Source organism: Marmota monax, unplaced genomic scaffold (genome assembly GCF_021218885.2).
Source record: "Marmota monax isolate L192 unplaced genomic scaffold, Marmota_monax_Labrador192_F-V1.1 WCK01_AAM20220418_F8-fsc00002, whole genome shotgun sequence".
In the NCBI taxonomy this organism is placed as follows: domain Eukaryota; kingdom Metazoa; phylum Chordata; class Mammalia; order Rodentia; family Sciuridae; genus Marmota; species Marmota monax.
The window spans coordinates 28,179,027-28,192,250 of NW_026693571.1; the positions used below are offsets into that span (position 1 = coordinate 28,179,027).

Consider the following 13,224-nt stretch of genomic DNA (forward strand, 5'->3'; position numbering starts at 1 on the left):
TCAATTTTTTTGCATGTACTGCTTTGTCAAAATGAACCCAAATACTAAATATAATCATAATGCTCTAATTAAAAAAAATGAAGAAAAAAAGAATTTGTATGAGAACTATATGTAAAATATAATCTCTACATATATGGAAAGGGTCCTTTGTTATTTCTTTTTTTAAATATTTTTTTAGTTGTAGATGGACACAATATCTTTATTTTACTTATTTATTTTTATGTAGTGCTGAGGATCTATCCCAGTGCCTCTTGCATGCGAAGCAAGTGCTCTACCACTGAACCACAACCCCAGACCCCTTTGTTATTTCTTACAGTGAGCATAGAGTTTACAACATTAGACACACAAAATCTCTGACATGCCCTTAAAATCAAGGCACTGTGGAGATGTATTGTACAGCATGGTGACTACAGTTAATACTAATTGTTAGACACTTGAAAATTGTTGAGATAGTAGATCTTAATGATTCTCATTACATAAAAAGATAATTATCTAAGGTGATATATATATATATATATATATATTAATGAGCTTGATTATGATTATCATTTCACATCAAAACATCACTTTGCACACCATACATTTACATAACTTTTGTCAATTCTATCCCAATAAAGCTGGGGAAAAGAAAAAAGTCTTTTATTATGGTTTAAATCTGAAATGTTGCCCCAAATCTCACATATTGAAGCCTTGGTCCCCAATGAGGTACTGTTCAGAGGTGAGGCCTTTGGAAGGTAAGTTGGTCTTGAGGGTTCTAATATCATCAGTGGGTGAATCCACTGACTCCAGTTTGAAACCTGCAGTTTCACCTGGCACACCCACAGAGCCCTCCAGTATGGCCTCAAACAAGTTACTTCCCCTCACCTTGGTAAACAGAGTGAAGCCCCTGGCAGGCTGTCCTCACTTGATAAGAGGGAAAGGTGAGAAGCTCAGGGTGGAGACCACCTGAACAGATGTTTCTGACCCCAGGGTAAATGATGTCACTGAAAAATCAGTGGTAGCTGATAAGGATTGAAAGCGGGGTCAACCCCCCCCCCCCCAAATTTAGTATAAATAATAGAGCAAATGAACAGGGATTCAGCCAGCCAAAACAAGGATGCACTGGAGCTGGAGAGCCTGATGAGGCTGACATCCCATCACTTGTCATCGTTTCCTGAGCCTCTGTGTGATCCTTACTGCTCTCAAACTCTACCGACTTGTCTGGACCTTGGTGAGAGCTGCAACTTCTCCCTACGACCCTCTCCTCAACGAGTCGTCCACTCCACACCAGGAAAAGGCTGCCTTGCTTCTGGACCTGATGTGATCTGAGTGAGTGTGCATCTGCTGGAGATAAAGCCTAAGGTTTAATACCTTTGAACTTAGCACACAGAGGAAATGTCTGTCACTAGCCTGTCATGATTAAGTGTGTTTTGCAGTGCTTAGAATTAATCTAGAATTGCTTGCTGTGAATTAATTAATCTAGAATTGTTTGCTGTGAATTGATTATATCTATTGCAGTGCCTAGCATTAAGGATCGTCGTCGTTTTCTTTATTAAGAACCTATAGAGTGAAGTGTATTGAGTAATTTGAGTGAATAAAGAATTGAAAGGTGCAGAAGCACATGGACATTCTTTATTTCTCCCCTCGAATCCATAAGTCGCAATTTTGCCCCCTTGCAACACAAATGCTCTGTGCTGTGATGTCTTGCCTTACCACAGGCCCAGAAACAACAGAGCCAAGAAAGCATGGTCTAAAAACCTCTGAAACTGTGAGCCAAAATAAACTTTTCTTCCTTTTTTCCAATACTAGGATCAAACTCAGGTCCTTGAGCATGCTAGGTAACTACTCTACCAGTAAGCTTTATCCTCAGCCTTAAATCATTCTTTCTTAAGTTGATTTTCTTAGGTAGTTTGTCACAACAATGGAAAGCAATTAATAAATATCTGTTGAATGAATGGATGGACAAATTAATTGGCTCAAGAGTAACACCAAAATTTAAGCACAGCATTGCTTTATCTCACCATTTTTTAAATATTATTTTCAAAAGATGATTTTATGATTAAAAACAACTCCAGCTTTCTCTGTCAACTAAGAATAATATAATTCATTAGGATCCTAATTAGAATAAGATATATTCCATGCTTGTATAAATATATCAAAATAAATTCTACTGTCACATATAATTAAAAAGAATGAATGAGAAAAAAGTTATAACACAATTCAAACAATTAACAGTTTCCTAATTTAAGACATGCTTTTAAAACAGAAAATACAGGGCTGGGGTTGTGGCTCAGTGGTAGAGTGCTCGCCTAGCATGTGCAAGGCTCTGGTTTGATCCTCAGCACTACATAATAAATAAATAAATAAATAAAATAAAGGTATTGTGTTCAACTACAACTAAAAAATAAATATTAAAAAGAAACCCCACAAAAACAGAAAATTCAAATTTCTTGGCAGGCTAGGAATGTAGCTTAGAGGTATAGTGCGTGCCTAGTAGTATGTAAGAAGTTCTTGGTTTGAGTCTCAGGACTTGTAAGACATAAAGTAAAAAATCATTTGGAGTATACAGTTTTGTTTTATTTGGTTTGGTTTGGTTTGATACAGTACTAAGGCTTGAACACAGGGTGCTTTACCACTGAGTCACATCCCTATCCCTTTTTACTTTTTAAGGTTGGCTTTGAACTTGTGATCCTCCTACCTCAGCCTCCCAAGCCGCTAGGTGCAGTATACAGTTTTTAAATAAGCATTTCAAGTATACAAATGGTTTTCAAGTTTATTCCTTGCGGATCCAGGAAGAATACACTCACTGGAATACATTCCATGGCCAGAACAAGAAGTAGAGAAAAAAAATTCATGATAATGGGTCATAATTGTGCCAAGCAAGAAACTGAACAAAATCTATAAAGTGAACTATTGAGAATTATAAAAATTACTTGGTAGCTTCCATAACAATTGTTATCTGTAGTACTATACTGTTGCTGGGTGCAGTGCAGCACTACTGTTATCCTAGCAGCTTTGGAGGATGTGTCAGGGGGACCTCAAGTTCAAAGCTACACTCAGTAACTTAGTAAGACCCCATCTCAAAATTAAAAAAAAAAAAAGGACTGAGGTTGTGTCTCAGTGGTAACGTGCTTGCCTAGCATGCGTGAGGCACTGGGTTCGATTCTCAGCACCACATAAAATAAATAAAATAAAGGTCCATCAATAACTAAAAAATATTTTTAAAAAAATTTAAAAAAAAATTTTTTTTTGGTACCAGGGTTTGAACTCAGTGGTGCTTAACTACTGAGCCACAGCCCCCTTCCTTTTTTTGTATTGTATTTAGAGACAGGGTCTCACTGAGTTGCTTAGAGCCTTGCTGATTTGCTGAGGCTGGCTTTGAATTTGCCATCCTCCTGCCTCAGCCTCCCAACCTGCTGGGATTACAGGTGTGCACCACCATGCCCAGCTAAAATTAAAAAAAAAAAATTTTTTTCTAGGTACTATACTTAATAAAAAAAAAATTAAAAGGGCTGGTTATGTGGTTAAGCTCCCCCTCTGGGTTTAATCGCTGGTAAGCAAAAAAAAAAAAGGGAGGGGGAGCACTGGGATTGTGGCTCAGCAGAATAGCGTTCACCTTGCACGTGTAAGACCCTGGGTTTGAGTCTCAGCACCACATAAAAATAAATAAATAAATAAGGGTATTGTGTCCAACTACAACTAAAAAATAAATATTAAAAAATAAAAAAGGAACTACACTGTCAATGAATAATTGCTGGAAAGATTAGTTCCTACATTACTCTAACTTAGTAGGTATCTGAACATATTTTCTTTCTTTTTTAAAATTTTTTAATATTTATTTTTTAGTTTTTAGTGGACACAACATCTTTATTTTTATGTGGTGCTGAAGATCGAACCCAGCTCCTCGCGCATGCCAGGCGAGGGTGCTACCACTTGAGCCACATCCCCAGCCCTGAACATATTTTCTAATACTGAAATTAGCTTTTATTATAGGATCTTGAAAATATGATTTATATTTGCTTCACTCCTCCTTTTGAGATATCTATATATTGAATAAATATGTCTAGATATTGATATACACATCATGCTATAGTTTGAACATTTATGTCTCAAAATTTATATGCTAAAATCCTACCCCCAACATGCTGGTATTAGGAGGCAGGGTCTTTGATAGATGATTAAGTCATGAGGACAGAACTAGCATGAATAAGATTAGTCCTCTTATAAAAGAGGACCCAAGAGAGATCCCTCATCCCTTCCACTATGTAAGGGCATTGCAAAAGTATGCTCATTTATGAGCCAGAAAGTTTGTCTTCTATAGACATGAATCTACTGGCACCTTGATCTTGGATTTCCCAACTTCCAGAACCATGGGAAATAGATTTCTATAGTTTTTAAGCCACCCAGTCTATGGTATACTGTTATAGTAGCCTAGACATCTTGCTTGCAAGATTACTCAGCAGATGTTAATCTTTCTCTGGGATTTATAAAATTTGCAACACATTTTAGATTACCTGAGTAAGCACTGCAGTGTGCTCATCACCACAACTGATATAAATTACACCTAGATTCTTCAGTGCACCAATTGAACGGGGCTTGTAGCTTTGCTCTGTTGAAAGAAAGCAGAATTTTTAGAGTTTGAGAAACAGATTCAGAATTTCATGAGTTTTTATATTTGTATTCCTAGTAATACCTTTCATGTTATCTTACAATTCATTAACATAATTTTTAAAGTGCATACTCAAGGACATAAAACAGAAAGAAAACTATTTTGTTTTGATTTTATTAGTACTGGGAACTGAACCCAGGAGTGCTTAACCACTGAATCACATCCCCAACCCTTTTTATTTTTTTATTTTGAGACAGGGTCTTGCTAAATTATTGAGGACCTCACTAAGTTGCCAAGGCTGGCTTTGAACTTTCAATCCTCCTGCCTCAGCCTCCTGAGTCACTGGGATTACAGGTGTGTGCCACCATGCCTAGTGAAAACTATTATGGAAAAAAAAATGGAGCTGTCCTTTAGCATTTATTCAGAAACTATTTATTCTTATGGAATGCCTGAAACTATTGACTTAGAAAGCTAAGCTTTAAGACTCACTTCTAATAATACTGTTAACATATTGTATTCATTTCTGCCATATTGTAAATGATCTGCAAATAGGTAATAATAATTGAGATGAGAAGAGAAACTACATCATATTAAGGGTGTTAAATAAAATGAGATGTAAATGCTCAGCACAGTACTAGCACATAATAGGTGTTAAATATATATATGCCAAATGCAAAGAATTGAACAGGGAGGACAGGGTTCCTGGAGCAGACTTCTTGGTGAGTTTTGTTTTTACCATTTAGAAGAGTTTTGTCTAGAAGGACTGGTTATTTCCCCTAACGTTAGTAGTCTACTAAGCCAGTGGTTTCCAAATTGTGCTGCACATTGTAATCCCCTGGGAGATCTTTAACAATGATTGAAGCTTGGCTCTCACCCCAAGACATTTTGATTTCATAGGTATGGAGTTTAACCAGGGCATCAAGATTATTAAAGGGATCCTGTGGTGACAGAATAATGGCCTTGCAAAGAAAAATGGTCTCTTGCTTTCTAATCCCAGAGCCTTGGATCTGTCAGGTTCCATGGCACAGGGGAGTTAAGGAAGTAGAGAGAATTAAAATCCTCATTAGTTGACCTTAAAATAGGGAAATTAGAACCAGCGGATCCCAGCAACTCAGGAGGCTGAGGCAGGAGGAGTATAAGTTCAAAGCCAGCCTCAGCAACTTAGTGAGGCCCTAAGCAACTCAGTAAGACCCTGTCTCAAAAGAGTTGGGGACGTGGCTCAGTGGTTAAGAGCCTCTGGGTTCAATCCCAAGTACCAAAAAATAAAAGAAGGGGGCGAGGAGATTAGTTTGAATGATCCAAGTAGACCCAGTGGTATCACCAGGGTCCTTTGAAGAAGAGGGAGAAAGAAGAGTCAATATCAAAATAATGTGATTTAAGAAAAACTTCATCAGCCACCACTAGCTCTGAAGCGCAAAGAGGGCTGTTAATGTCAGAGTAATTAACACAAGGGGGACACAGAAGCAGGAAAAGGTGAGGAATGGGATCCACCTCCTGCCTCCATGAGGGAAGGCAGCCCTGCTGATGCCTTGACTTTAGCCCAGTGAGTCCAAATGTCAGACTTCTGATCTCTGGAACTGTAAGATGATAATTATAAGGGCTGGGGTTGCAGCTCAGCAGTAGAGCACTTGCCTAGTACACAGAAGGCTCTGAGTTCTATCCCCATCACTGCAAAAGAAAAAACCAAAACCAAAACCACAACAACAACAACAACAAAATAATAACTTTGTGTTGTTTTAAGGCACTAAGTTTGTGGAAATAGGATATAAAATAGCTCTCCAGGTGATCGCATGTGTCACAGTTTGGAAACCCCTGTTTTAGCCTTGGAAACTGCCCCTGCCCTTTGCCCAGCTTGCACCCAGACTTTCCTCACCTGGGACATTTTTCCCACTAAGGGCCAGCTGCCCTGCATTGTTGTTTCCCCAGCCAAATGAAGTCCCACAGAGGGACAGGGCAAAGCTGTGAGCTCCTCCTGCAGCCACCTGAGCCAGCGGAATGCCCTCCAGGGACTTCACCCTCTGCGGACTGGCTTGGGAGGGGAACTCGTTCCCCAAGCCCAGCTGACCATGGCTGTTCTTCCCCCATGAAAACACTTGGCCATCTAAAAAAATAAAGAAAACAAATTCATATTTACACACACTGGAATACCAAATTCAAGTAGAACCTACTTAATCCTGCAAATCCCTCACCCCCTCCCCTCACTTCATTGAGGTGTAACTGACAAAACTCCATGTGTTTAACGTGTTCAACATTATATTTTAATTTACATACATATTGGGAAAAGAATTCCATGATCATCTAATACATTAATTACTTACTTTTTAATACATTAATTAATTACTTTTTCTGTTTGATGAGAACATCTGTTCTCCATACTAGGGCTGGAGCTCAATAGTAGAGATTGAACCTGGGACCTTGTGCATGCTAGGCAAGCACTCTGCCCCTGAGCTTTATCCCTAGCCCTGGTGTAAGGATTATTTGAGCTGCACCTGAGAATCAACAGAGGCAGGAAGAGTTCTCTGCCCTCCCCTGATCTGCAAAAGAGCAGGGTGTAAATTTCTCTTGTGAAGCTGTCTGCTTTTCCCACCCTGGGGAGAGGACAGCAGATGGAGAGTTGACATGGAGATGAATCTGTACCAAAAAAAAAAAAATGACTAAAATAGCCCTTATCTTCCATTAGTCTCCCCATATGTTTTTTAGTCACTTTCTCACAACTTATTTTCCCTTGAAGCCCAAACTCCTTTTCTTTTGTTAAAGTTGTATATGGGTCCCTGAGTCTAACCACTTCTTTTTAGTTTCATTTCTGTTTCTGTGAACTCCTGTGTACAAAAAGATTAATAAAAATTGGATGCCCTTCCTTTGTTAATCTGTCTTCTGTTCATTCAATTCAAAGCCCCCCGACACTAAACATAGGAGGGTAAGGGAGAAGATTTTCCTCCCCAATATTCTTTAAGAAATTTGGATTGAGGATGAACAGCATGGGAGAGGTTAGTAGGCAAAATGTGGAGGTCATAATTTTGACATTTTGACTTTTCTTTCTTTGATCTAAGTTAAAAAAAAAAACACAAAAAACAAATAGCCCCTTGTCTTGGTTTACCAGTGCAGACAAGCCATTCAGCATAAAAAGCCAAGGGCTGGAAATAAAACTACTACTAAGTTCTAAGGGAGTTGGCCAGTCAGGTATGAGCTGGGATGACCTCTTATGAGAAGATAAGAACAAGGCACTATTTAAAGCACAGTCAGAACAAAGAAACTTGAAACAACAACAATAACAACAACAATAAAACAACATGAAGAACAACATATCTAATGAAATCTAGAAAGTTAAAAACTTTTAAATGTGCTAAAATGAACCCCAATTCATTCAACATCAACAGTTATCATTCTGAAAACTACTTCCAAATGACATTCAAGAGTTCCAAAATGTGATTTTTACCTTTTGATAATGCCAGGGAGTGGTAGTGTCCACAGGAAACTTGTATTATTTTTATGTCAGCTAGAGCATTTATTTTCCTATAATAAAAATAATACAAAATCTACTATAAATCCTTATTTAGGTAGGGTGAGTTGCCAGGTAAATTACAGATCTACAGGTATATAAGACACTGTTGTAGGAAGAAAATTTTATTTCTCTCTCTCTCTCTCTTTTTTCTTGGTACCAATGATTAAACCCAGAGGGGCTTAACCACTGAGCCACACCCCTAGCCCATTCATGTGCACCACTAATTAGATCATAGGCATTTGATTACTTTAAAAGAGTCACAGTTACTCCTGCTGGTTACCTGCACTTCACTGAATTTCTTCACTGTGACATTCAGAGCATTATGCAGAAATCACATCATATCAAACTGTTTTTCACATGACATCAGCATTTACAAAAATACAGGACAGAATCCAAAACAGTATATAATGCAAACACTACTTGTAATGGACTTTAAGGCAATACACAATATAATTTTTTTTATTATTTACTTATTGGCCTAAAAGAAAAACAAGCTTCTTCAAAACAGAGCACAGGCTTTAGAATTTCTAGATCATGTCTTCATCTTATAAGTTATGAGAGATCTCTGGATTGAATCATACAAAACTGTCACATTTGTAGATCAGAAAGAAATAACCATCAGCAATTTCATATGGTTGAACCTAAAGGAACTCAGAGAGGTCAACAGTTATCAGGTTATAGAAGCAGACTCATATCCTAGCCTTTTCATTTTAAGTTTGATCTAAAGCTGCATCTGTACACATTTTGGATTTGGCTTCGAAGCTTTTTCATACATAGTGAACTATACCCTAACTCCCTAACTATACCCTAACTCCCTATTTATTCTTATGGAATGCCTGAAACTATTGACTTAGAAAGCTAAGCTTTAAGACTTACTTCTAATAATACTGTTATCATATTGTATTCATTTCTGCCATATTGTAAGTGATCTGCAAATAGGTAATAATAATTGAGATGAGAAGAGAAGCTACATCACACCATAACCTACTTCTGTAACAAGTAGCCTAATCTCAGTCACAGAAACTGTTTAAAGCAAACAGGTGCAGGCTGTCTCCACCTCTCTTTCAGTTTCCATATGTCCTTTCTTTTCTCTGGCTACAACTATAACATGCCCGTATGGTTGGGTAAAGTAACCACTTTGGGTCCAGACTGCTGCCCAATTCTACAATCATATATAAAGCCAGTTTAGATCTGCAAAACCAGATTTGCTGTCATTTTCTTTTAGCAGGTCAGTTTTCGTTTTCTCAAATCTCATGATCTCTCATATATGACTAGAGGAGGTAACAAAAGATAACTTCCTGAAATTAAAACTGGCATTTTAAAAAATTCCCCAAGTGTGTAATTCATGAACACAAAATTCAGAGCTAACTTTTTGTCATAATACTTGCTCTGGGAAGCTGTTTGTGAGGAAATGTGATATTCCTCACCATTTACTAAGTAAAGTATTAGAACCAATTGGTTTAGGACAAGCGGAAAGATGGCACTGGGAGGAAACTACTCCTCTTCCAACTTATTTTCTGGTGCTTTCAAATTAACACAACAGATAGATTAACAGGAGAAAAGACAAAATGTATTTATGTGTGCTTATTATTGTAGAGTAGCCTGAGGGGTGTGTGTGTGTGTGTGTGTGTGTGTTCAATGGGAGAGTATTAGAGTTTCTTTGGGGCTTTTTGATGGTAATGATAATGGCTGAATCTGCAGGAAACAACTACAGAAGGGAGTTCATGGCAATTTTATTTGGGAGAGCCTCCACTTTAGTCAGATAAAGGATGTTCAGATAAGATACTTTCTGCATCTTCTGAAGTCCAAATGGTTTTACTTTGAAATAATCATGGGGCTGGGAATGTAGCTCAGTGGTAGACCATTTGCCTAGCATGAGTGAGGCATTGGGTTTTCAATCCATAGCACTGCCAAAGAGGGAAAAAATTAAATAATCCTCATACTCTGGGTGTCCACGTGGGTCCCCACAGTTACATTCCAACAGATAAGGTTAAAAAGCAATGGGTCACATTCCAATTCACTCTGCCCTTTTCCTTCATGGGACTTGAAATTTAGTGTCATACATTTTTTTTTTTTTTCCTGTCTTCTTCCCTCACCATATTATAATCCCTGAGGTTAGGGACTGTGTTCCTCACAGTTCTCTTTGTGTTCTGGCATCTTGTATGGTCCCTGATACACGGTACTCAAAATTACTGAACAAATAAAAGAATGAATTGAAATACTTACTTAGGTATAAAGTTTATTTCCTTAATTTCTCCAATCCCCAGCTGCCCTTCAGAACCAGCTCCCCATGCAAAGACTCTTCCTCTGTGGCAGACAGCAAGAGAGTGCTCCTTCCCACAGCTCACGAAAGCAACACGTAGAGTTGCCAATGACTGAATTAGTCCTTTAATACAAAATAACCCCCCCACAAGATTGTTAATTAACAAGTACGAGATAAAACTTTCCTTCAAAAAGTAGTATTACTTAGATTCTCTGTCTCATTCAATATTCTCATGGGTTTTTGTTTGTTTTAAATGGGGCCTTGCTAAGTTGTTAAGGTTGGCCTTAAACTTGTGATCCTCCTGCCTCAGCCTTCCAAGTCACTAGGATTACAGTCAGGTGCTACCATGCCTGGCTCCAACAGTCTTTTAAATCAAAACCTAGAGCCCATGCTACAAGAAAATAAATTCAATGTGTATTACATCACTTCATGGGAAAATAATAGACTGGGACACCATCTGGCTGAGATACTGCAATGCCTTGGGTTCCTATGTAAGCAAACTGAAACCCAACTCAGTGATGGTCACAGCCTAGAAAAATGAAACTTAAGCTTAACCAATCAGAAATTGCCAGATGACCTCTAAGGACTTTAATCAAGTTTTCTGTCTTGCTTCCTCAAATACTTACAAGTTTCCATCTTGAATCCCTTCAAATCCCCCTCAGTGGAATCTAATAGCCTAAGGTCTGATGCTGCCCAATTCATGAATTACTAAATATTCAAATAAACTCTTTAAAATTTTAATGTTCTTAAGTTTATCTTTTAACAGCAGATAAAAGGGTGAGCACTATGGTGGGCAAGGCCCATAGGAACTATGATCTTTAACTGAATGTTTCATTCCCCCTTCCCCCTACTATGAATCAGCATCTGCTCATCAGAGAAAACATTTGGTTCTTGGTTTTTTTTGGAATTGACTTATTTCACTTAGGCATGAGCCTGAACTATTATGCAGCAATTTAACATATATTTTCACTTGGGCATGGTGGTGCACATCTGTAATCCCAGCAACTCAGGAAGCTGAGACAGGGGATTAAAGTCCCATGCCATCCTCAACAACTTAGCCAGACCCTGAGCTACTTAGGGAGTCCCTGTCTCAAAATAAAATAAATCGTGTGTGATGGGACACACCTGTAATCCCCATGGCTCAGGAGACTAAAGCATGATCTCAAATTCAAAGCCAGCCTCAGCAATTTGGCAAGGCCCTGTCTCAAAATAAAAATATAAAAAGGGCTGAGGATGTTGCTCAGTGGTAAAGTGACCCTGGGTTTAATCCCCAGTACCAAGAATAAAATATTTTTAAAAATACATTATAAAAGGGTAATATATTCATGACATTTGTGAAAGACACAATTTACAGAATTGTAAATACTACATATACGAAACTGTATAATGACATGACTTTTGTAAAAGTTAAATACATACACACAGAAATGGGCAAGGAGAAAAAGGCAACAAATGTTAGGAGTTATCTTTGGGTGTTGGGGTTACAGGTGATTTTTCCCCCCATAATTCCATAACAATCAGTAATGGTGAAAATGCTGTTCTAATAGCGAGAACTTGTCTCAAAAACAAACAAACAAGTTGGAGATGTGACTCAGTGGTTAAGTGACCCTGGGTTCAATCCCTGATACAAAAAAAAAAAAAAAAAAAAAAAGCAAGAATGAAAAAAGCTATTTTATGTTTTTAAATTTCAAAATAAAAGCTCTCCCGTGGTATTTCTGAGCTGATTACAGGTGTCTAACCCACAAACCATGTTTGGAAAATAAACTGATTCCTCCAGCTTCCATCCAGGCTGGAAAGTCAAGGGAGGGACCCCATCTCTGTCCAGAGATGCGGGGTCCAGGTCAGTTCTACTGTTTGGCAGGAAACAGGAACTGGAAACCGAAACAAATCAGAAGCGCTCGGGGAAATGAAACTGACCTATTGCGCTCCGGAGGCAGGAAGCGCAGTTTGGGCATCTAGGTGGCCGGGCGGACCCGAGGTGCAGAATACCCTCCCGCCCCGAGCGCAGGGCCCCTCCCTGCGCCCGGGGGCTTACCTGGCCGCTCCCGGCGAGGCACTCCCCTCTGGCCCAGCTGCCCCAGGCTGTTGTCCCCGAATGAGTGGACCTCATGGTGGTTCAGCAGTAGCAGCGAGTGGCGCTCCCCGCTGGCCGCCTGCAGGAGCTGGTCGCCTCTGGCGTGCCTGGGAACCCGTGCCAGCCCGCGCTTTCGCCCCTGGGAGCCAGCGCCCCAGCTGAAGTACATCCTGCAATCCCTGACCGCCGGCTCCACTCTCAAATGCTGGTGATGGGTGTGAGCTGATTTCTCAGAAATCGAAAGAATGGAAGACAGTCCAGCTCCGGCTCTGGGCTCACTCCGCCTTCCAACTCACTTTGCCCCAGTAGCGCTACCCTGTCTCCTACGTCATCCTGCCACCTCCCTGCCCAAGTTCTAGGTGCTGAAGAACCCGGAGGACTCTCCAGGAAAAACATTTACATCCCTAATTAAACCATTTACGAGCTGTGCCACTGTGGGCAAATTATCTAATGCTTCTGTGCCTCAGCTCCCTTGTTGTCTGTGACTTGTGACACTAATACAGCAAATTTACCATGTTTTAGGATAAATCAAGAGATGATATATTTAGTGTTGGAATAATGCTTAGTGGAATAATAATAGCATCTGAGTGCCTACTCTCTTCCAGATATTGGTTTTACATCAGAACTGCAATAATGAAAGAAAAGACCTCCATGATATGTTCACCTTCTCCTGAGGGAAAAAAGAGCATAAACAGATAAGTTTATAGTATAAAATCAAGTGGCAAGATAAAGAAATATAAGGCAGGAAAGAGAGGATGGAGAAAGAAGGAATTAGACGTTTTTGTGTTGTTTTGTTT

At 39.1% G+C, this 13,224-nt stretch overlaps 1 protein-coding gene across 5 annotated transcripts in view; it reads right to left on the reverse strand.

Annotated features, from left to right (window-relative positions):
- Positions 1–12,750, reverse strand: part of LOC124102509 (probable E3 ubiquitin-protein ligase HERC6) — a 56,478-nt gene extending 43,728 nt beyond the window's left edge. For 3 of the 5 annotated variants that reach the window (XM_046458850.2, XM_046458851.2, XM_058583861.1), the window contains exons 1-5: positions 12,389–12,748; positions 10,317–10,476; positions 8,025–8,101; positions 6,462–6,689; positions 4,494–4,588 (exon numbers count right to left, since the gene is read on the reverse strand). In XM_046458850.2, the coding sequence (XP_046314806.1) occupies positions 4,494–4,588; positions 6,462–6,689; positions 8,025–8,101; positions 10,317–10,476; positions 12,389–12,596 (768 nt within the window). In that variant the 5' untranslated portion in view covers positions 12,597–12,748. Of the gene's footprint in view, positions 1–4,493; positions 4,589–6,461; positions 6,690–8,024; positions 8,102–10,316; positions 10,477–12,388 lie in introns of all 5 variants that reach the window. The other 2 variants (XM_058583860.1, XM_046458849.2) reach the window with 2 other exon arrangements.
- Between the last annotated feature and the right edge of the window lie 474 nt (positions 12,751–13,224).